We start from the raw sequence: 25,255 nt of genomic DNA, 5'->3' as shown, positions 1-25,255 counted from the left end.
TCAGCTCGCTACCAAAGCTGCTAAGGTAGCAGTGCTGAAATGGGCCAGAGGTGGCATTTTAGGGCCAGATTTTTGACAAAGCCAAGTTTCACAGAGGGGTGATTTAGAAAACCAAGAACAATAAAAACTGTAGACTTCTGAGAATGGAGAAAAAGTTGGACTCCTTATTTAGGTGTCTCTGAAAATTCAGCATTAAACAGAAAACCCGAATATATAAACAATAATGTTTTAACTGGTGAGAAAATTTTGTGAAGCACTACAAAGTTGTGTATTTTTACTCACTCTTCCACCGTAAGAAATTATTGCTATCTAAAACAGAATATTTTTTTACTAGTTATATAAACCCTCTATTTGGTGGCTTTTAATTTTTTAACATTTTATCTGTGTTTACATTTGGCAGGACTGGGTAGTGCTCTAGCTATACATACAATTTAAAACCATAAATTTCAAATAGGGTTAGTTATCTGTTTGAGTTCAGAAGAATACAGACTTAACATTTCTTTAAAAAATATACAAACCCCTCACATTAGCTTAGGTAGGTCACAAAATGCTGAATGGAGGTAAAAAAACTCCCTTTGGCCTCAGACTAAACATGGAAAATTTCACTCCAAAAGTGTTCTTCATAAAGTTATGAGCTAATGAACAAAAGGGGGTTCTAGTAAAGTTTCATTAAATGTTAGCTTTAAAATCCAGCAGTAGTAACATAATCTTTATTTCTTTGCCAATTTGACCACTTCAGAGTAGTAAAAACGAAAGTAAAGTAAACCACACCGATTACTGCGAAGAGGTTTCATCTCAATGAAAACAGAAAAGGCCCAAAAGATTGGGCCAAAATACATATAAAGAAAATTCCAAAATAGAGAAAATACTTGTTTACGCCTGACTGGAGCCAAGGGTAACAAACCCTCTTTACTAAGCTGCTTCCAGAATCCTTGGGCCTTTGTCCAAGGACAAGGGAAATGCCAGCTGGGCCATCCATATCTGCTGACAGGCAGAGGTTATTATCCATCTCTTTGTAAAGAGATGAAAGGAAATTCTCATTTGAGTGCTTTGCGAACTCTGAAACAACTGCTCTTCAGCTGAACAGTAGGGTCGCCAGCAGAAGCTGTGTAAGTCTCTGAGTTCCTGAAAAATTGTTAATGTTGAAGCATTCTACTTTCAAGATGCCCCCCCTTCATACCTGTAAAGCCTGCCAGATAAAAACCAAGTACTACACAGAAAGCCCTTAAAGAAATTGGTCTGGAAGCCCTGCCCTGTAAAACTAAAATTCTCCATATACTTTATAGCACGTGCTTTCCAAGATTATCCACTCCCTCACATCAACCTTCATAAATCTCTATTGCCAAAACATCTATCAAAGTACTTACTGATAAGAAAATACATGAACAAATTTCTTACTCTACTTGTTTTTTTTCCCCTCTGAAAAAGACACTTTTTAACAGGTTCTTGGCCAAGATTACATTTGTATTCACACAGTGCCTCTTTTATAAAAAGATGTAATGCAACCAATTATAAGAATGGCCCCTGAAAAAGTCAACTAATGGCTTGACTTTGTCTGCATTCATATCAACACAAAGTAACTAATTTTATATGATGCTTGATTATGTAGCACTATGTAAGGAAGAGATTATGTAGGAACATTTAAAAGATAAACATACTTTTTCCAAAAGGAGCAGATCTTTTAAAATGTAATTCATAAGCACTGAGAAAAACTGAAACACGGAACTGAAGTCACGTTTACCCACATTTCATTAATTTTGTCCTTTGGCATGTTAACTCCTAGCACGCATGCAGTTTTCTGATGCAGCTGCTGTTACTGCATGGTACTTAATTTAGCCTCCTACACTCGAAATGTCATGGTTTCTACATGAAGAGATAAAGACAAAGGAATAGTCTTAGCTCTCTTCCTCAGTTATCTGAGATGCTTTCTCTTTTTGGGTGTTGCTTGTATTTGTTATTTATCTTTGAGGTATGGTAGTGGCCCAAACAGTCATTCATTACATGTTTTTTGATGCAGTTACCATTCATTATTTGTTTCTGAAGCAGTTACAGCCTGCTAAATCCGTTCTTGGTCAGGATTTTTACATCCACGAGTAGAAAACAAATCACAGGATACTTCAAAGTCAGATCCTGTGAAATAGAGGAGGCTGTTAATCAATGCAGTTTAATACAATCCCCTCTGCCACACTGATGTTAAGATGATGTGTGCTGAGGTGAGCAGGCAGCAATATTAAGAACCATACACAAATTTCTTCTGAATAAAAGTGATGCATCAGCCCATAACATTCATCAGGCCATGCAAACTCTCAGGAATCCAACTTTCATTGTAAGTGTCTTTTTGGATCTATTTATTTCAGAAGATGTGGTATGAACGATGGTATAATAAGTTTTACTATGTTTTAGGCATAAATGACTCATACATCATTCCATTTGAAAGAAAAAATCCTAACATGCAAGTACAATATGTTACCACAGCTGCTCCATGGGAATAACAACATATCCATTTGGAAGGAAAATACACTTATGAAAATGCCTGATTAGCAGAAAAAGCAGAAAACAATTCATTATAAACAATAATATACAACACAACTGCTTTATTTGACGTTTTTATGGTTACAGTCTGTTTTCATGGAATCTATTGGATTAAACTGCACTCAGCTCTTTCCCTCCCACCCCAGCTCAAATTAGTCTTCATTGATGTTATCCATAAAAACAAAACAAAACAAAAAAACAGGCTTTGAAGGAGGAGCTTTCATGCTAGCTGAATGTAAAGTTGCTGGACAGAGTGAACCAAATTATCTTCTTGCTTCAGGCATCTCCTACCAGGATCCCACTTTGAGGGCAGAAATGCATGTTCTCTCCTCTTTTTCTTTCAAAATACTGTATTTTTATCTTGCATGCCTCCTATGCCCTGCAAAGGCTAAGAACGGAATGCTGCGAATAGGGCAGGCAACATCTCTCTGAAAACTGCACAACATATGTAAAGTCAAGGCAGAGTCACCTACATCTATGACCTTCTAGAGACAAGGCTTCCAAACGTCTCAGCTTTCCTTTTTACAGCCAAGGAGACCTCTACCTCTGCTTCCATCTTACCTCTGCTTGCTCTTTTATTTCCATACACATTAATGGACACTCTTTTTATTTTGCCTCACATCACAAGTAAAAGGTTTCAGAGACTTTTTCTGTTAAAAATTCATTAATTTATTGTACTAAAATTCCACTAAAAATTATCAAGACAAGAACATGTGGGAGTGTTGAATGTAGCACTAGTTAAATAATTATGCCATTTACTGTAAAACCACTGGTATACTAAAACATACTTAGAAACTATTTACAGCATTTTGGGACATGTACACAAAATAACATAAAGACACAGGTAATACTGGTAATGTCATTGCTTATTTTTGATGAAAGCAAACTCAAGACATTTATAAAACAATGGCCTGAGTAGATACAGTTGGGCAGTTCTTTATGGACTATCCCACAACCACTCACCAATAACAACTCCAGACTCTTCAACATGAAAAGACACCCAGAACTACCTTTATTCCCACCCGCTACTGGAGAGGCATCTCAGATAGTTACCTCAACTTCTGGTCCATGTGAGAGAGACAAATGGGCAAAGACAGCAGCTAACCAGAGAAAAGATACTTGGATGTTTTGCTTGATTCAGGCCAGAGGATTAAGTCTGGGTCTCCTACCTTCCAGATGAGTGCCCCACCTAATGAGCCCACAGTTAATAGCAGAGCAACTTGTTCTCCCTCTTTTTTTCATTACAGTCTCTGAAGGACTGTGTTTAGTTCCTCATCAAGACGAATGCCAAGCCTGCTAAATTTTTCATGACACTGAATTCTTGTTCTCCTGCCAGCTCTAGTTATGTGTGAACATTTCAGGCTCCCTCAGGCATTTATTTTACTACAGAGTCCTGAAATACTTAAGTCTATTAAGACCTAAAATAAACAGGCAAAAAGGAGGAATCTCCTAGTTGTTCTCCCAGTCTACATTTTAAGGAGGTAGTGCCCACACCAGTGAAGTTTAGAAATTATTCTCAGTGTCACCAGTGAAACAATGGTACATTTGGCAACAAACCCGTCAAGCCATGTCAGCCACTACAGCAAGATTCAACTCCACACCACAGCAGGAGCAGCACTGTCTGCAGGCTGTAAAGACCCAGCCAGATAGGGTCGATCCTGGGACAGTCAGCCGGACTGCAAGTGCACAGCCATAGCAGAAAGCATAGAACTTCCCAGAAAACCTGGATTTACTAAACCTGTACACAATGACTGTTCTGCATGACCATTACCCCTGGGTTTGTGCCCAACGCAGTCCCTGCCTGCTCCCTTGCTGCCAGGAAACAGGGCGGCTGGGAGCAGACTGTGACTGAAGAATAACTCACACAGCTTGGCCTTGGTTACCCTCCTCACCAAATGCCTTTCTGGAGCAGAAAGCGTGCTGGCTGTGAGCTAGGCTGGCCTGCTGCTGTGCATTGAAGAAGTGGGAGCTTGAGAAAAGGAAGCCAATCACCAAAAGACTTCAGCCAGGCCCTGAAGGGCAGCAAACATCTGACTGAATTAACCACTGGGCTGCAAATCTAGCTAGCACATAGCCTGTGAGCTGTACCTCCCTGAAAGGAGTCGAAAGAACGCTCAAAACAAAGTGCCTACATAAAATACCTGGATTTTAATTCACCTACTAAAATAATTTTATGGCCACCCAGTTTATCTGTGCTTGAGGTCTCTTATTCCCTACAGTAACTCCAAGAGCACTACTTAGAAAGGAAGTACAAGTGGCCAGTTCGTGGCCAGTAAGTATCATGTCTGATACCAAATCTGAAAATCAACATTGTTATCTTAGAGAAACACCAGGCAGGTGTGAAAAAGTATAAGTGTGGATATACATAGTCTTATGTTAGACCTGCTACATACAAAAAAGCAGTGCTACTACAAAATGAGCTGTCATAAGCTCATGCCTGTCACTGGCATATCCTCAGAAAGCTCCCAAAGACCAGACCATCTTCTACACAATGCCTCTTATCATCCTTACTTAAACTCCCACTTTGCTGTTCTTTCTTTAAAAAGTAGTTTGTGTCTTCTTCCATATCTATATCTATTTTATGTTTTAAACAAACTTTAAAAATACTCTTGTTAAACAGTTTCTCTCCTATACTTTTCCAAATTATTATTATATAGATGTTAGTCCCCAGAAGAGCAATGCTCAAAATCCCTGTAATGAACTAGATTTAATATGGGTGTAATATGCCTCTGTAATCCTAGCAGGTGATTCTTACTGAAAGCAAAACCTAAGAAGAAAGGCCTCAAATTTTTTTGTCATTCAGACACATGAAGAATTTTTTTCCTCAATACCAATTCTGGATCTTGCCAGTGTCCAAGCAAATTGGAGTGCTGATATCCAACTTGTTCCCTGCCCTGTTTCTGACACTACCAAGATATTTTGCCAACAAGATTTTTCTGAAGGCAAAACCCAGAAAAACTCTATACATTATGAATACAGTGGGGAGGGATGTGGGGAAGTTTTCCTGAACCCTGAAATTCTTAAAATGCATGTACTTATCATTAAAAAAGTGGGGTTGGAGCAGAACTTGGCGGTTCTTTTACACTGTATTTCCTTGTGTGGTGAAGAATTATGAGAGTACTTTGGTTTCCTGTTCTGTCCACAGTAATTGAGAAAAGAACAGGAACAAAATCACTACCAAGCAGTTCTGTATAATTCTATATAAGCAATTCTCAATTCTATGGGTAAATTTTCATTTAATCTTAACCTGACTAACCATTTCAGTATATCATGTTAGTTCCATGTATTATTTATAATTCATTTTATCTCACTATCCAGTGATTTTTGCCCTGTTTTGCTCTATCTTCACCTTTCCTGCTTGCATACTGAAAAATGGAAAACATATCAATACAGAAACTGTTTCTTCCTATAACTGGCAAAATCCTTAAGCATAACTGGAAAAAAAATCTGTAATCCCAGTTACATTGGTACTCTTTTCTCATTCCTCCAGTACGAGCATGATGGAGTATCAGACTGAGTGGCTCGTCTGCGATGAATCATAACTTGTGCCCCTGAACGCCCACGGCAGAAGAAAAAGAGAATCAGTCATTTCTCCCACTGAGGACTGACAGGATGGGAAACACAGAGCAAAGTGAAGTTGGAGGATCAGAGCTGCCAATTTTCACATCACGTGGGACTCTATAAAGCACCACAAAGCCCATTTTTGTAAGATAAAAACACAAGAACAGACAATCTTTTGCTCTGCCTCCATGGATGGAGTGGGACAGAGCTTTCCTCTGCAGAGCTCTGCAGTAAAATCATGGCTACACTTCTGCAAACACCTGAGGAGCTTTACTGCTCTTTGCTTTCAAGAAGCAAAAGGACCTGCTGTCAAGCATTTTACCTGCAATACTCTTCTGGCTTGTGGAGTGAGAACCCCACTTCAGGGAGTTAAAAGAACTTAGAAACCTGAAGGATTCAAAATTTCAGCCTATTGTGAGTAAAAATCATTTCCAAATCCCTAAAATCTGAATACATAATACAAATATTGACACAGCTTTGTCTAAAGAAATGATAGACTGTGACCCCAAACATCTCCTTTTTTTTATACAATTCATAAGTTTGCTCAGCTTTGAATGGGAGCTGTGTAATGAGGAATGTCACAGGAATATTCCCCAAAACTGAAGCATCACAAAAGCTTCACTCACAAAGCGCACATGGTGCTGTCACATATTTATTGCCCACAAGCCAAAATTTGTCTAATGTAATTTAAGACTGATAATTACTGATGGAGGCCATATGTGTTTTTAATAAAAGGAAATTGCCAAATTAAAAATACTGCTTGCTTTCTAGAGTACCATGGTTTCAAATGACATCTTGGATTTATTTAACTGAAATGACAACTCTATAAATTTTCAGGATTTTAAAAGTCCCATTCTCTGTAAGTGAAATCCTGCCTGTTCTTCAGCAGTTTGCATAATTCTCTCAAACACCAGTAAGGGAAATAAAAATGTACAAAATCAAATAAAGCAAAACAGAATAGTATGGTACTAAAACTTGCAGATAATAGCAGAAGCAAGACTTGCATTTTTTAAACCCAGCTTTTAACAACTGATCTGATTTTAATTTATTACTACTATTAAGTAACTGGGTACAAGGAACCCTGTTGTGCTGGGTGTTACAGAAGTGTATGAAAAACTCCCAGTCCTTTCTCTGCATGAAGTAACAAATGGCTGGCACCAGACAGCATTCACTGAGAGTGAAAACTGAAAAGGTAGAATAGCTGAACTACTAAGAAGAATGTATCATCCCTCTCCACAGTGCCTTGCTACGTGAGGTTTCCAGTGTGGCTAATGTGCTGCCAAATTCTAATACAAGTTCCCAAGAAGCTCATGGGGAATGGACACCTGCAAACCTGACATCCATATGCTAGTTAATAGAAACTATAATAATGAAAAGACTAAGTGGGCACATGTCTAAGAAAAATCAAATTTCAGTTTTCATTAAGTGAAGCCTTACAAAATTAACCCATTGCTTTGAATAGCTCAAACAAATATATGAGACCAGCAATCCAGTCAAAACAGCCTACATGGATTTCAAAAAAGCTTTTAGCAAGTATTTCACCAAAGGCTTTTAAAGAAACTATGCACCCATGGCAAAATAGAGGTCTCCACAGAGCAACAGAATTATTTAGAGACATAACCAGAAATTAGTGGTAAATGGCCAATACTGCATAGCGGAGGAAGCCTACCAGTGGAGTACCACAGCGATCTGTGCTGGAATCTGCTACTTTTCCCATACCTGTAACTGACCTGGAAAGGTAGCTGAGCACTGAAGCAAACAAATTTGCAGATGATACAAATTTATTCATGGCAGTAAGGATGAGGGCAAGTGGTTAAGAATCACAGGACCTTATGAAATTGAGCGACTAGACAATGAAATGGCAAATTAAATTCAGTGAGGATAAGTGTAGAGGGAATGGGAAAATATAACCTTAACTTCACATGTACAGTGATGGGCTCTGAGCTGAACATTACCACTCAGGAGTGAGACCTTGAGGTTACAATAAATAGTGCCATCAAAATGTCAGCTCAGTGCTCAGCTGCCAAAAGAAAGCAGCCCAAATATTGGGTATTGTTAGGAACTGAACAGGAAACAACACAGAGAACACAATTATGCCACTTCATAATGTCACCCAGTTCATATACTGTCTCTGCTTCCAGGGACATGCTTTATCACTGAGTATTTTATGTTTACTTCTACAAAAGTTGGAGCAGAAGAGAAAGCAGCTCAAAACAGAAGAGTGACCTATAATTAGAGGGAAAAAGACAACAGTTTTAACACTGCATCCCAGTTTCAAAAGAGTTTTTTCTGAGACTGTATCCAAAATTCAAGGAGACAGCGTCTTCTAGATACTTGCTGATAAACCATTCAAAAAAGAAGTTGATGAATTACACACATATAATCAATAAGCTCTATTAAAAGGCATTACTATACAACAAAAGCTTAGCTATAGCTAAATGCACAAGCTTTATCAGTATTTCAAATCCCTGGGAAAGGACAAGTTTGAAGATTTGCCTTCACTCCAGCAGTATACAGCCAGCTAAAAATCACTTTGCTGTGCCATCCTGAAGCAACAAGATTTTGAGTCTTAAGGATAAGTACAAGTTCCCACAAAAGGGTAAGTAAAAACAACTTAATCTAAAAATCTTTAAAGTCTTGCTTTTCTCCCTGCTCTCTTTTCCTCATTTTCTTTCCTATCAGATAGCCTGCTCAAGGTGCTGCTGGAATCAGACCCTTTGGTGCTTGAACAACAGACAAATGCTTTTACCCACTGAGCTTCTGTAACAGGGAACAACTAAATTAAGTCTAGGCCTTCAGATTTCAAGCTAATCTCTACACATCTCTACTACAACATCTACTTGCTTTTATGAGAAAAGATTTGTCTTGTGCTAATGGACTGATCTTTGTCTAATTGCATGAGCCATGAGACTGTTCTGGTTTTCATCTGGATTGTTAAATATCAGACAAATCAGCACTGTCTATCAGCAGTGGCTACATATAATGTACCCTCCACTTACTTACTTACCCTCTGTATACTTACTTACTGCGTAAAATACTGTCTATTCACTTCACATATTCACATGCTTGTGTATAAGAGAAATACACTACCATCACAATCTGTACAGCAGCTTTGCCCATCATGAATAGAATAAATACAGAAAGAGAGAATACATTGGAAACCAGAACTGTGATAAATAATTATTCCTTAATTTTAAACTCAAAAATGTATCAAATATGAACGTATTTTTCAACATGAAATAAAACTATTCAGGGTATTTCATTAGTTTAACCTGTTAGCTAAGACCTGCTGCAGATGGACTAATAACACATTTAAAGCAGACTGAGTTGCAAATAATTTTTTGCCTTTGTTCTAGCCTTACATTGAATTAAAAATCACTTAGGAATTATTTCAATTCAAATGTTATAGTATTACAGTATGAAATTAAGTGTTTTTTTATTATTCTTTTTCTATAGCTGTAATTTTCTACCATTCCACTGTAGTTGAAGTTTCTTTCTTTCTTGAAGACACTTTTCAATTTGTCCTTTCCAAGCATGTTTATAAGACAAGTCATGGAGGACACTCAGCAGGAAGAGCTCTGCGAACATAGGTTGTCCCAACTAACAAAAAAAGCTTCTACAGGGAATTAACAGTACAGTTTTAATTAAAGCGGAATGAAAAAAGCAAAGTCAATATTAGCTGGTAGTAATACACTAAAAATTTCAGTCACTGCAAGTAAGTGGAAGCCAATCAAACTTCTCAGAGAAATGCCTCGTGTTCATAAAACAACGCACAGAATCAGTGAAGCTGTGACAGGACACAGACTGAACCCAAGGCAGGCACATCAACTCACTAACTCAAGCTCTGCATCATTCTATCACAACAGACAACATTTCAGCAAGACTGCATTACCTTTGTTAACCAAAGAAAACCCAAATCAGGCAACGAACCACCTCCTTCCTCTCTCTGTTCTGCTGCCCACTACAAATTAAGTCATTATCTGTCTCCTCGAGTGAGAGAAGAAATATTAATTAATCACAGAAACCCTTGGATCACTAGATGAATCATTTTGTTGACCCCACGTTGTTTTCAAAAGGCAGGGCTAAGTTGCTGCAGCTGCTGCCTTTGAGCTCTGGCATTAGCACTGGGCAGTTACAAATCACCAGTAGAACAGGTGAGGTGCAAAACGGTGGCCAGCCCTTCTGAAAGTCCTGATGCACCTTGAAACCTTAATTCTGTCACGCAGTTAGAAAACACTGAATAAGTTAAGTTTTTCAGAAAGCCATTCCAACAGAATTCCTCATTACAGGTCTAATTACAAGCTATCTTTATAATGTACACCTGGCAACATCGTGTAAAGCACTTCGCTTTAAAGGTCAGCAGAACTAAGAGAACAATTTTGCTATTTATAGTAACGGGTGAACTTTTCTTATTTGGCTGCTTAAGCAGCCAACCCTCGAGTTTAATGTAATTAGGGAGGGGATATTCAATTTACAGTATCCACAAGTAATGATAATTACACTGGTTCAAAAAAGCTGTTGGTAAGCATAAGAAACCTTTGTAATTACATCCCGTTTCCAAAATTACTTGAGCACTGTGAACTTGAAGCATTTCAGCAAATGAAGGCCAAGGCACATAAAGGAGAGCTACGGCGCTTTAAAAACTGCACTGTTTAACATAATGAGCCGCCCGACCGGAGGGAGATCGCGAAACACGCTCCATAACTCACCGCGACAGCCCACGCCATCTCCTTCCTGCTCACAAACATCCATTAAGAAAAACATAAGCCGGCTCCCTCATCGCCTCCTTCCATCCTTCGCCAGCATTGCTTAGCTACCCTCGCAGGGCGGACTTGGGAGCCAGCCCGTGTAACTCTCCCTGGCTCCGGCTGCCGATCCTGTCACGTTCGGGAGCGCTGCCGCTGCCAGCGAGGAAACGCCGCCGTGTCCCCCCCGCCGCCAGCCCCCCGCCTGCGGCAGATTAGCCAGGTCAGCAATCCGCCAGGACCAAGGTGAAAAATAAACAAATAACCACGTTCACAGCAGCTGCGGCGATCGCTCTCCGGAAAATTAGTCAGGCATTATGAGGGAGATGGTATTAAACGCTGCCACTTGCAGCTTCACGGCTCTCTGCGTATTCGCATCAGCCTGGGATGAGCACTTAAGGAGTATCATCAGAGAGCTTGCCCAGCTGAGCATCTTCCATTAAGTTTTTGTCTTAAAAGGAGATAGCAAGAGCCTCTCTGCCTGACAGGCAAAAGGCTTGTCATAATTCATTAATAACACAGCCTTGCTCAGGTTTCCTTCAACGAAATCAGGCAGGCAGCCTATGAAGAAAATGCTGAGTGAACAACAGCTTCTCCAGACACAATGCAATAAAACTTGCCACTACTTGGCATCATTTGGTGTCTGAGAAAAGGATGACCGACACTATTTGACAAGACCTGTCAGAGTCCCTTAAGGGTCCTAAGTGAAGAAACTAAAAAAACAAACAGTAATTCCTCTGCAAGATGCGATTCACTGCTTGGAAACAAAAATTTCACGTTTTAGCTGCAGAGATAAATGTACCCGTCTGCTTTTGCTATGCTTAGGGCAAAGTCGGCAATTTACTCTGAGAAACTGTTTGCATCCAAAGGGAAAAAAGCTAGAAGAGGTGAGGTAAAAAGCAACGACTACAAAGCAGATAACTGCAAAAATTAACGGGACTATCACAAGTCTTCCGTCAGATTCTTAATTCATCTGAAGCTTCATTTCCTTATAAGTAGGAAAAATAGAAAATACAACTGAAGTTATCCATAAGGAAAGGAAACAAGCTCAGGCTGTCAAGATAAAGTCATTAGGATGGCATCCAAGCAAGGAGGACAGAAGATTCTTTTTTTTAATTTTGTCTAGTACGCATCCATTCATACAGTGCTAAAATGCACGTGTTATATTTAATTGAGTCTTATGTACTTCCTCCTAAGAGATTTGCTCCATCATGAAAAAAATTAAGAAGAAAGGTATTCTTACTGGTATTGATCTATTAGCACTTCATACACGCACACTGCTTCACATGACAAAACAAGCTAGTAATACAGTAAGTACACACCATTGCAACGTACAGCATTTGTTATGATCCAAGTTTTAAAGAGTCTTCATCATAAAAACTAGTACTACAAATTTTGTATTTACTATGACAGGGTTTACAGGTTTGCTTTTGATTTATAAAAGATGCTTTACCATCATGCAACAGCAGCAGTCCAAACTTTCAACAATTAGAAAAAGTGAAGAATGTACTGAAGACGGTTAATTATTGATTTTAGAGTATCTGTGTCACAAAATCATCTTCTGCATTAAAGTAGGTTCAGGTAATTTGCAAATAGCACAATATTATTGCTTCCCTAAGCTCCTTTGTGTTTCACTTAGGCATGATAATTTGAGTGCAATATCTGTCTTTAAAACTATGGCCTATAAACTTTATTAGAAACAGCACTATTAGCATGTCTAGAGATTGCTGTATTGGAGCGGAATGCAATTGATTGAACAGAAATCAATAAAGGTATTTAATGATTTCATGAGAAAAATAAGTGAACCTCACACCCTTAATGGATTAATGTCACTTATGTGCAACACATTGCATAATGCTGACACAGAGCTACTCAAAGCAGTGTCACTTTTCATATGAGTGCCTTAAAACCTTATCAAAGGGAAATTGTGTTTTAATGTTATTTCAGATGTCGTTTTTGAGAGGATTTTTACAATCCCATTTCATAAAGCAGAAAACATGATCTGAATTGTTACAAGTAGCTTTTGTCATTGGCACATGTACTAGGTCACCCTCTGAAGTTAGCTGGTGAATGAAATCCTGAACACAGGAGGAGGATAACACTTTGAAACATCACTCATACAACTTTGTTTATTGACAGCTTTTATTTCTCCATACACGTGAATCTTTCATTAATTACCAACAACATGCTTTGCTAGGGAAAGGAAACTACTCCTCACAGTACTACAGCACAAGATAGATGGGATGCACAGCTCCCCCATAAGCTATCTGGGAATCAAAACAGAGGAGGGAGATAATCTAAATGACAGAGTAAATGCCATTAAATAAATACTTGCCTCTCAGCCACTCAGACGATGGCTAGATCTCTTAAGAACACACGTCTGTCTGTTCATCTTCAATATACTGCTTTTGTATCCCATTTTACATCCCATTCACTGAAAAGCAACTGTGGGGCACAGCAAACCATTCCATGATCTCACTCCTTTATTTTCACTTTAATAGACTGAAGTAAAAAATATGTAGTATTTAATAGGTATGTCTTAAGGGACATGAAGGCTCCTTTTTGGGAAAGAAGCAAGTCAAATTCAAGATGTCATCATGCACAGTCTAAGCAGGCTTTGCCATGACCAGGCTGCATTTACAATTCCTTTTGAGTAAACCCAAATGTAAGTGAGGGGAGCTGATGTACTATTTTCTTGTTCTATTTGCAATATTATCTATCATAATTTTTTGTGCAACATGAAGAAATGAAAATAACTAAAAAAAAAAAAATCTTTTTCCTAGAGATATTTAGTCCCAGCTATCATATGCAGTTTTCACCTGAAGAAATGGGGAAAAACTGCATTCAGATAAAACAGGGAAGCCAACACAAAAGGTTTTTCTGACTGACTTGAACATTTCCTTATTTCTCCCCAAAGGATATAAAAAATACTCCAGTAAATGTAGCATCATAATTGGCTATAATTGACTCCATCCTTCAATTTTTACGCAATCTATAAAATATGGATTGTTTTTTCAACAGGGAGACAATTTTGTGACACCACACTGTTTATCTTGTTACAGTGATCTCAGCTGCACTCGATATCATTTGTTACCTCTCAGACTACCTTATTTTGGCCGCAGTCCTGCATCTCTCTACGTTTAATGCACTGCACACTAGTTAGCTATAACACCAAACATTTTGAGTGCTACAGAAGGGAGTTACTTGCTGAAGATCATCGTCATAAGGGATAACAGTAGCAATGACACAGTAGTAGGTGAAGCACAGCCATTGTATTCAGGCAAGGTCTGTTCCAATCCATCAGTGTACTCCATGCTATACCGTCCTTAGTCCATTTCACAACTTACTGCACGTGAATCAGAAGGGATGGGAGAAGAATAAAAATGAAAGGTTTAACCTCTTGCTGATGTTTTTCTATTTCATCCGCCATTCTACCACATTTGCAACATTTTAACGCAGACTGCTAACACTCTGTCTGTCCAGACTGGTACCGTGCTATGGCAGCTTTGCATCAACTCTTAAGTCACAACAGTATGATGACTGCTCAGTGGAAATGACCGCGTCTGGCCATTTCTACTAGCTGAAATAATGCAAACACCTCACCAAGATATTGCCTTCAAATGCAAACTCAAAATGATGAAATTGGCTTCTCTTTTTCTCCTGTGTCTTTCAATGATTATTTTTATTTATACATCTCTTTGTGTGCTGCAACGCTTCAACTGAAAACTAAGGCAAGTAGAAGGAAGATAAAAACTAAAACCTAGAAAAAATCCAAGTACAAATAGCCACAAAACTGCAACAAATGATTGATAGAAACATTGATGTAATCCTGTCCATAGCAACAGTTTAATTATGAGCATCTTGGCAGCGAGCCTGCTCTATGTGTTGATTTTCCCCAGCAGAGAATGCCGTACAATCCATCTTTGTGTTATGCGCTACATGACTACATGGAGAGGCCAATCAAAGGGGAACAAGGAACAGAGAAGTTGTAGTAAATTACTGGGGTGATACAGGAGTAAGTACATAGTCCATGAATAATTTGACTCCTGACGATAAGCAAGCCTGAGAAAAAGGAGGGGTAGGAAAAAAATACCAGGAGGGTGCTACCCACAACAAAATAGTACTATAGTCTTCAAGTACAGTGATTGCAGCATACAACATGAATACTCCTCTCCAACAAATGACGTGAATTCCTGGTACCCAGTTTAAACTGCTCCCTCTCAAATTCTTCTTCACAGGATCAAAACTGTGTTGAGGATCAGAGAAAAACACTGCAGCCCTAGGAAAGCAGATCCCCCAGCGGGGACACAGGGCTCATAAGCCATCCATGGCTACGTGAAACACTGTAAAACAAAGCATGCCAAAAGGAGCAGATCTGCTGGACAGAGCAGCTGCTGCCAAGAACCCAATGGCCAAGTGATTTGTATTTTAAGGGTTTCACTTCATGCTAATTCCAGCATGTTCCTTTAGACAAGACCATGTGCGCAGCTGAGGATGGGAAGAGCACTTCTGCATACTGTTTTCCAATTTCATGCCACCCAACACGTACCAGAGTGTGGTCTGATAGTGCTCTGTGAGACACACTGAAGTTCAGTAAGCCATGAGATCTGCTGAAAGGCCACAGTCCTGACCCACACTAAAACACAACTGTAGTAGGCATATCGTGGGGGATGCATAACACCATCAGTGAGGTGTGGAGTTCACTCCAGTAAACTAGAGAGCAAGGAAGCAATAGTGGCAGCTTTGTAATAAGGGTGCAAAGGGTGAGGACTTTAAAAGGAGTGCAGGCTTAGGAGGTTATAAGATAAATGGTGAAATCCAATTGGTACTCTTTCTCAATATACTTGCAGGTAATTTCCAGACAGAAACAAAAAAAAAATTTTATAGAATCATATTTTATAATTAACCTTACTTCTAATTTCTGTGTTGGAAAGTGTGTGTTAAAAAAGCCATAACAAAAATGATTACAACAATATATCAGTCTATATGCAACTGCAATCTACAGTGCTCATTTATAAAAAAAAAATTCCCTTAAATCCCATACCAATTTTTTTAAGCAACATTTAGGAAAATCTCTCTCAAGCAGCAGTTTAAGATTATACTATCTGCTCTTTACTTTCAGGAAATGCTCAGGAAATGCTCCGGTAATTTTTAAGTGTGTGAACAAAGGTTTTGTGAAATCCTTTTAGGCTATTACATGTGGTAAGAAAACCATCAATCATTTCTGCAGCCTGGTGTCCCCATTCACAGCTTAACTCAATAAAGACTGGTTTTAGTTTCTATTAGGGTATGAATATTTTATACTTGTAACCACATAAATCGATAAGAATACTCATATATGTATATACACGAACCATACCATGTATACGCTTCTTTGATGAAGTGCAAACCATTCAGAAATTTGAAATAGTGGCACTCTAAAATTGAGGTTTCTAAAGAAATTCCAAGAGACATACTCAAATCAAACACAACTGTTGTTCCACTCAAAGGGCTGTTTTTTGGTTTTGGTTGTTTTTTTTTTTTCAGTTGTGTGACTATTTCCATCTCTGTGGATGCATCATACCATGAAAACTCACCTTTTTTTTTTTTTTTTTTTAATACCAAATGTATGGGCATGTTCTACCTACTGTGGATTACCTGTCTGAGAAACTGCTTTTAAACACAGGTGTCAGAATCCAGGCGACTCTGTTGTACCTTCACCAGCTCTTCCTCATTAAAATTTACTTTAAATATGGAAGAAAGGGACTTTTTTGTGTGGGTCCAACTCAATGTTCAGATCAATACATTATAAAATATCTATTAAGTCACAGAACTAAAACTGAATTCGTTATTTAAGCCTCGAAAGACCATGTATTTTAACCCCGAATTCAGGTCTCATATTTCAGCTCAGAACACTCAGAACACTTGGTTTTCTAAACAACATGGTCCTAAGAGATGTTTGTACCTGATAAAAACTCCATTTGTATATCAGCTCAAAAAAAATTATTGTTTGATCATCTCTTTACTGTAGAGTCTCTCATAATAAACACAACATCTTCAAAAATACCTATGTGACTGTACTGATCGAATGATTACCTGAATAGAACACCCAGCTGATTACATTGAATATTCAGTTAACTTATTTACCCTTCAACAGCTAGAGAATACAACAAAAGAGAAACCAACAGGAACTCCTGGTAAGGAAGTTTTGTCAAGACATTTATCAAAGAGAGTAACATGAACAGTTACATCACTCCTCAGTAAGTTCACCTTGGTATTTTCACAAAAAGGGCATTTGCAAAATCTTCGGAAAAAAAAAAGAAAATTGACATATGACTGTGTCATGCCAGGGTTTGTGGGAGTGAGGGAGAATTGTGCCTCTTAGGCACAGAAATTCGTAGTATGTACAGTACTTTTGATGCAGGTCCTTTAGTGGCATTTTTAATTTGTGAAAAGGACTTTAAAATACAAGAGTGACCCTGCTTTGTAGAAAACGTTGTATTTGAAAATGCTTAATGGCAGCTATGATACACAGGACATAAAAGTTTTGCAACTAACAAAATAATTCTGAAGTTCCAATTCAATTGCAAATTAAAAAAATATACTTTTGAATGAACCAAGAACTGAATTAACAATTACAGAACACCTGAAAGATCTTAATGACTACTAAATCTGACATTAAAGTTTGTGGCCATTTAATCTTTTATTACTTCTGGTGCATTACTTTAGATCAAAGCACACAAATCTGGCTGAAAGTACTTTTGCCCTATGATCTGTACCGCAACTCTTTTTCCCTAATTGAAAACCTAAATTAAAAAAACCCCAAAGTGAGATGCTTACATATCAAATTTCAAAGCAAAAAGGATGATTTGCCACTTAGGAATTCTTAGCTTTCAGAAAAGGCAGCAAACATCAACTAGTTTACAATAGTTCTTTTGGCCAGTCCTCCACTGGGCGGAGTTGGCAAGCTGAGAAAAAACGCTTTGTGGAGGACACTCAGAAACATTAAGCCTGGAGAAATGCTACTGACAATCTTTGCTAAAGGTGGACACCCAACTGTCCAGATATCAACTGCACATCTAGGTAGATGCAGTAGCTCAAAGTAAAAGGGCTGTTCAGTGAGACACAAGGTGCTGCTCCACACAGAGAACTGCAGTGAAATTTGGTGACATTTTATTCTAAAAAACCCACCCCAAACAAACAAAAAACTTGCACAAAAAATAGAAAGTTCTATGCACTATTAACTCTCAGTGCTTATGTTTTATTCATTGCTGTATGAAAGTCCAATAGCCTCTTTCTCCAAAGTCTCACAGACCCAAGAGAGCTGTAGATGTTTCACTTCACTGAAGCAACAGAGAAAGCTTAAAGTTTGAGAGGGTTTCCTGAGTCACTATCACCCATCGAACGCTTCTGATTACTCAGCCTAAGCTGGTTTTGAAGGCTGAGAGATATCACAGATCAAGCAAGCAGGAGACAACTGTAGTAACTGACAGATGAACACTCATTCAAAACTAACCTGTAAGACACCTCTCAAACCATCTTAATTTTGACAGTGAATATGGAGCTTCTTATCAGAAACACGCAATGAACACACCAAGCTATGGGCTTCACTTATTTCACCCAGGCATCACAGATAACACCTTCCTGTACAACTTCTGGTTTACAAGATTAACCTTTTAGAATATAAACACACATTGAGTTTATTTTGGCACAGAGCACACCTGAAATTCTCAATGAAAAAACAGTTATTTTGGACCACAACTGTGAAGAAAGCTTTTCACAGATATTTACATGTACTTGAATTAAATATTAAAATGGAGGTGAATGTTCTCAGTAGGCAACAGTTGTCTGAACTATCTTTGATAATTTCTGCATTACTGAAGGCTGCAGCACAAACAGAAAAAGAAGGCTGTTTGAGGGAGCCAGTGTATTTCTACATTTCTACACAATGCCAAATGTGCAAACAGTAGTTTGCATCTTGGGATCAGTTTAACTACCTCACTGTAGTAATGAGCACAGGCTATTAAGCCTTGCTTCTGATTACCTTAGGCTCACATGGATACATTACTTCGTGTTTGGGCAGTAACTTGGGTACCTCTACACAAATTCTTTGTGGATTAAATGGATCTACTCAAGAGTAGCAGTATCTGGAGAAGCAGCACCAATGGGTATACATGTACCAAGATTTATAAATGAAATTAGCTAAATTAAATTAACAATCCTACAATAAAATAGACAAAATTAATTTAAAAATGCAAACCAGAATAGTGGAATTAGGTAGTGTAGTGCAATTATTACAATGAATAAGCACGTAATTTCTTATAAGAACTAATAATATTAGAGACTCGGACCTTGTTTAGGCACTACCCCTAAAGAAGAGAGTATCAAAGCTCTGTGTGAACTGATACTGTGTTCCAGCTAACCAGTGAACATGAAAGGATCAGCTCATCTCCATTATAAAAAAAGTACTTAGATTGAGGGTCTCATGCCAATTATGGAAGCCTGCTAAAAATATGTCTGATTAGATAATGAGCTTTTCTTTCTCCCCTTCACAATCAGATAAGGATAAAATAAGACATTCCTGCTCTCTCCACAACATTTCATCTTACTGCATTTAAATTAAAATATAAATTTGAAACACAAAGCTTTTGTTTGAAAAATACATGCCTGTGATGTGTTGGGCAGAAAAGACATTTATAGGCTACAAGCTATTATATTGTGAGTGGGCTCAGAAAAAAAATCTGAGTCTGGCTCTGCACATTCCTATGCTACTTGACCATACTGTCAAACTGAGAAAATGCTGAAGGAGATACAGATATCCATTAAAAATACTAAAAGAAATAAAACTGAAACAGTATAGTACTTAAGCACTATGCTTGTTGCTATTTCTGAATTTTAATTATGCTTCTGGAAGTTGGTATATTTGATAAAATTAGTTATTGATTTTTTTGGGCTTCATTAATATCATCAATGGAGCACTGGATTTTTAAACCACATACTTATTTTTCAAATACTTTTTCACTCAAGAAAGCAAAGGAAGCACAAGTCTTTCAGCAAGCCTGGTTTACCAAAAGACCAGACAAGAAGACAAAAATGAATTACTTTCTTTTTCTTCATTGGGCTATGTAGCCTGCCTGGTTCTGCTCCTTTGTCTCCCTTAGTCTGGCAAGCTAGAACACGACAGTTTACTTTCAAGGCCTTGTTAATTTGGATTTACCATCTTAGGTAGAGTGTAGTCAGAAAATACTTCATGTTTTAGACATTTACAGTCTATTCAATGAATGCCAACACTAGTTCTTCAAGGCTTTAACAAATTATTCTTTAAAAAAGTACAACTGGGAAAAAAAAAATATTTCCAAACTATAAAAGTCAGGTATAAATCTAGGAAAAAGAATGGAAAGAAACAGCCTCAAAAACAGTACTGCCTCAATCATAAGCAAACAATTCTTCCTCTGTTCTGCAGACAGATTTGAGATCCATTTTATATATAAACACACCCCATATTCCAGTCAGCTGTTCAACTTCTAATAAAATTTCTTACCACAACAATCAGGATAAAAAATACTGGATAATCACAGAAAACTATATTGCTCTTGGAAATCATGAGTTTAATTTCTGTTTTCATATGTAAGCCTACCTGCCTCACCTTTGCTTACATGCTCAAAGATCTTGTTTGTGCTCACAGAGATTATCTTCTTCTAACAATGTAATTGTAGCTTTGTTCACAAGACTGGGGAACAGTTCATCCTAACATAGAAAGAGCAAAAAGGAGTCCTGGGAGACTCCTGTGGGTGTAAAGCACAGAGAAAATGAAAAAAACTACAATGAATAAAAATGTAAAAGGAAAAAAAAGTCATTAATATTCTAAATCTTCTAACTATGGCTCAATCTCACATCTTCCTCCATGTGGCCACATCTCCATGCCTGTAGGGAACTCCATTTAATTCAGTGGGTTACATAAGGCAGTAGCCATTTGCAGATATGCTGGTTTTTTTTTTTTCCTTTCTCTTTGTCAATGCATTTTAAAAAAAAAAAAAATAAATCTGCAACACATAAAAGAAAAATCCTCCTGTCCCTCCCTCCCCCAAGGCCATCACTCCTGCCTGTTTTAAAGCTCGGCACTATGAATTTTCCACTTACTTCCTCAAGCCATTTACCAAAGATCTGGATTTGCAAGGACTAGCAAACCATTTGCAGCACTAGGGAAAATTCCCAATCACTGCTCTTGTGAGTAGGTATAGTGAATTTTAAGGATTTTTGATTTTGAAAGCAGTGGTAATTATTCAGGATTTAAATAAGTTCCCTTGGTCTGTAACCCTTCATTTTGACAGGAGCGGCTTTGCTGTGAAGCTCACTGCTTGCTTTACTTTCTCTGACAAATAAGTACAGCCTAAAGACTGAATTTTAATTCAGAAAAATTATATGAATGAGAAAAATACCGTTAAACAGAAATATTTAATTGTCATTAAAATTCCAGAAGCAAAAGCCACACAGACAGGGTCTCCCTTCAATTAGAGAAACGAAGGCACAGGTCCAGATTGACCTGCCTCCTTTTTGCCTTTTTAATACAATGTAGTTACCACACTGTCTCCTACTGACACAAATGTGAAAATCTGTATGGCAAAGTTATTAAAACTGAAAACAGGTGTTCAGATCAGCTTGATCATCTCTGCCTACAGCCTTAAAGGGAAAAGACAGAGAAGTGTCTTTTTAAACTGAAGAACAAGCTCCTCTTTACACAGTTGACAAAAAAGCTGGGTATTAAAACAAAGCACGCAGCCTATTTTTGCAAGTGAGGAAAAAAAGTTTCGGCCCTGACTCAGTCTGTCCCTGGCTCCTGCAGCTCAGATGCACAGCAATCCAGGCTGATGCTGCTACACTAAGACTGTTCCCCAAAGCCACAAGAAGCCAGTGGTCTGCAGCTGTACCGTGAGCCTGTCAGACAATGCCAATATTGGATAAAATAAGGTGACTGTTACTGTTGGCTCAGTAGATCTCAACAAGCACTGATGGCCACCGCTAAAAGCTTGAATATGAAATTGCAGCAGTACCCTCTCTTCAGAGAGAGTAGCTTTGGCAGAAAGAAGTACCTTTTCCTCTTTTCCCCCTTTCTCTTCTTCCTTCAGTAAAATGGAATTTAAATAAAGAATCTGATGTGTTATATCCCAAAGTATGGAAAAAGCTTTTGTTTTTAAACATGTGTGTTTTGGTACACAGACAGAAATCATACTATGTTATCCTCCTATTTGTAATTCTCCCCTAAAATATCAAAGTGATTCCCTGCATGGATGCAAACACACGCCAACACAAATTTTGTTTCAACCTTTAGTACTCAGTGTAGTGTGACCTCTCTAAGCACAGATTTAAGTATTACAGAGGGAGACGCTCTCACTGATAAATATACAAAATTATTGGATAAGAATCCTTCTTTCCATCTCAGCATTTGGTCATGGTTTCTGAAGCAAACATGCAAGTGTGCACCTCTCACCTGACATCACCCTGCTAAAAGTAATCTGCAACAGCCAGGTAAGAAGGGATTGTTTTTTGCTTTGATACAGTCCAAAGCAAAGATGAGAGATGTGATGCTAAAACTATGTTGCATGCTTTAAGAACAGACATCTTACTTTAGCTCCATTTACTATAATTTTATGTCACTGCATTAAGAGCACTTAGAGTAAAAAAAAAAATGGGGGAGCAAAGTGAAGGGAGAAAACCCAATTATCAAGTTTCAGTTATGCAACAACATTAAACACGATTTAAAAAAAACCCCACATGAGTACAGATCCATTTCTGTGCCAATCAACCAACATCACATATTCTGAAACAATATTTTGTAAGTCTGCATCTCTAGATAGCATGTATTTTGAAATGCCATTATAATAAAAAAATAGCATTGTAATGGTGTTTTAATACTGTTGTCTTGGGTTTTGGATCAAACTCCTCTTTCCAAAAGGGATTTAGAAGTCCTGAATGCTATATTTAAAGGCTCCTTATTTTTTAAGGAGACACTGATTAAACTTTCTGGAGGTGCTACAAAACTGAGCACTCCAAAGCAGTCCTCTGTGATCAGTTTGAAATATCTCAGAAATACTCCTATTTGCCTATTTAAAATATATTGATTCCAAATGTAAACTAATCAATATTAAAAATTATTGTATACAATTTAAATATAAACAAAGCATTTCAAAATTATCTTTGGGAAATGTTTCCAATGAACTACAGAGAAATTGTTGGGGGTTTTTTTGTATTACCAATCATGAAAATTTTGAGGACTTCTATTTTGTCAGGATTTGGAATGGAAGTATTCCAGTGTTCCTTCTGAAAGGTTAAAGCTGTTTTTTCTTTCATTCTATTAAGAATATTTATGCAGATTATTTCTGTTGTCTTATAAGCATGCAACATACTTCAAATTGTAATGAAGAAGGGTAATATGAGTTGTGGCATAGTCTGCTTAGAAATATACCTCTGTATACACAGCTACATCACAGTTAAGTCACCTGCCTATATACCTAGTAGGACTGGAACTCAGGCAAGAGCTATAAAAACTTGCATCCTTACAATGGGAATTTCTGCACCTCAGTACAAAAAAAAACCCCCTACCTTATGTGTGTGAGAACTCGCAGAGGTCCAAATTTTCACAAGCAAAACTGTAAGAGCTTCTTGAATTCTGCTACTGAGTATCTTAGCATTATCATTATCTTACCCTTACTGAATCTCCAGGCCATTCACTAACCGAAAATGAGACTGGCTAAAATCCCTTGAGGCTCTCAAGTCATAAGAAAGCTCTGACTGCCTAAGGCCATCGTCAGATGCATTGCCCTGGATGCATCTGAGTGGGGTGAAGAGGTTATTGCTTCCAGCTGCTCGATACCCAGGGAGTCGGCAGGCAGAGCCAGGGAACAACACCCCTCAGCGTCACAACTACACGCTCATTTCCTAACCCTCCCGTCAAAAAAAAACAGGTTAAAAAGGCTTTGTTATTAGAAATGCATGAGGGACTGTTTGGACACTCCAGGTTAGGGAGTAGCTACCTGGGCATTAGCTGGCACACACAGGGGAAGGCTAGGACAAGCAGCTGGCAGCAGAAACCTCTTACATGGCTCTGCCGCTGCCAGCGGGGCTTGTCTGACTGCGACCCTCACTTGCCAACGACATGGAGCTCAGCACAATTCCCTGTTCCTTCAAATCATCACCAGGAGAGGGAACACAACCCTTTTTAATTATTTAAAGAAATCCTTTTCCTCATAATAGAAGCTGTGGCACTTAGTGCTAAATGTAAAATCTGCAGTACCTTAAAATGACAATAAGGCAGAGCATGTCCCTGCCACCAACTACAGAGAGCACTACCAGTGACAGGGGAGAAAATGAGGGTTGGGGCTGCTTGCCTAAGCCTTTGGGAGGATGGGAAGCTAAACAGGATACCTGAAGTCAGGAGCCACCTGCAAACGAACCAGCAAAGTACCCTAGATCCGAATCCTGCCCCACACCAAAATGAGAATTAATATATTTTTTATTATTTTTCCATTTTTGCAAGAATGTAAAAATTAATATATGGTTAATCTTCATCAGAATTAGAAAATATTTAGAAATTGATAAGCACCAAAGTTGATGTTAACAAGAAAAAATGTACAAAACCATTTCACGTGCACTATTATTCCATGTTTTATTTCTTAAATATGAGATACAAAATCTTTGCAGACAGGCTACAATTATGACCAAGTATCTGTCAAGATCAGAGGCACGTGACAATGTTACTATTTAATGTCTGCAGTAATTTTTAGCGCGGCACTTCCTTAAAAACACCATCTGACTTTTTGTTGCTCTGTTTATGGTATTATGTACAACATGGTGTAGAGACACTACAAAATACCATAAATTCTGTTTTTGTAATACCTGTATGCACACAACAGAAAGCTGCAGAAAGTGAAGAGAAAAAAAAAAGCAGAAAGAAAGGGGAAGGAAATAAAATTAAGATATAGCTGCGAAAACAAGTATACATTCCAATAAAATAACAGCTCCCAAACGTCATCACAAATTGATAAGGGCGATGAAAAAACATCTCAAAGACTGGTATATAACTTATCTAATGAATGTATAAGAGCAAAAGATACTCATATTACACGAGGTATTCTCTAAACTTACTAGTAGTTGAAAATTAGGGTACATTCAGTCGTCATTTCCGATACAGTAAGATTTTTTTTCCCAGTAATTACCTGAAAATACAGCAGTGGGGATTTCAGCAACTGAAATCACACTTTTGTTCCTGAGAATTATCAGACCAGAAATTCAATGTATTGCTAGAAAACTCCCACACTCTCTTTGGGCTGTAATGCTGCAGTGGCTAAGGAGTTTTGACAAAACAAGTCCATCATTATTTAATTTCCGAAAATGCAATTTAGAAGATGAAAAGAGGACAAAGAAAGGATAGGAAAAAGCCA

General features: G+C 38.0%; 1 protein-coding gene across 41 annotated transcripts in view; it reads right to left on the bottom strand.

Annotated features, from left to right (window-relative positions):
- The window catches only part of TENM3 (teneurin transmembrane protein 3), a 1,314,794-nt gene that overhangs the window by 188,337 nt on the left and 1,101,202 nt on the right, over nt 1-25,255 (bottom strand). For 2 of the 41 annotated variants that reach the window (XM_064652588.1, XM_064652594.1), the window contains exon 1: nt 10,803-11,214. The exons of the other annotated variants lie outside the window; for them this stretch is intronic. In XM_064652588.1, coding sequence (XP_064508658.1) covers nt 10,803-10,857 — 55 coding nt within the window. In that variant the 5' untranslated portion in view covers nt 10,858-11,214. Of the gene's footprint in view, nt 1-10,802; nt 11,215-25,255 lie in introns of those variants that run through there. 41 annotated transcript variants of the gene reach the window in all.

The sequence above is a fragment of the Pseudopipra pipra genome, chromosome 4, assembly GCF_036250125.1.
Source record: "Pseudopipra pipra isolate bDixPip1 chromosome 4, bDixPip1.hap1, whole genome shotgun sequence".
In the NCBI taxonomy this organism is placed as follows: domain Eukaryota; kingdom Metazoa; phylum Chordata; class Aves; order Passeriformes; family Pipridae; genus Pseudopipra; species Pseudopipra pipra.
Note: the sequence above shows the minus strand (reverse complement) of the source record. Positions and strands in the feature narration are given on the sequence as shown.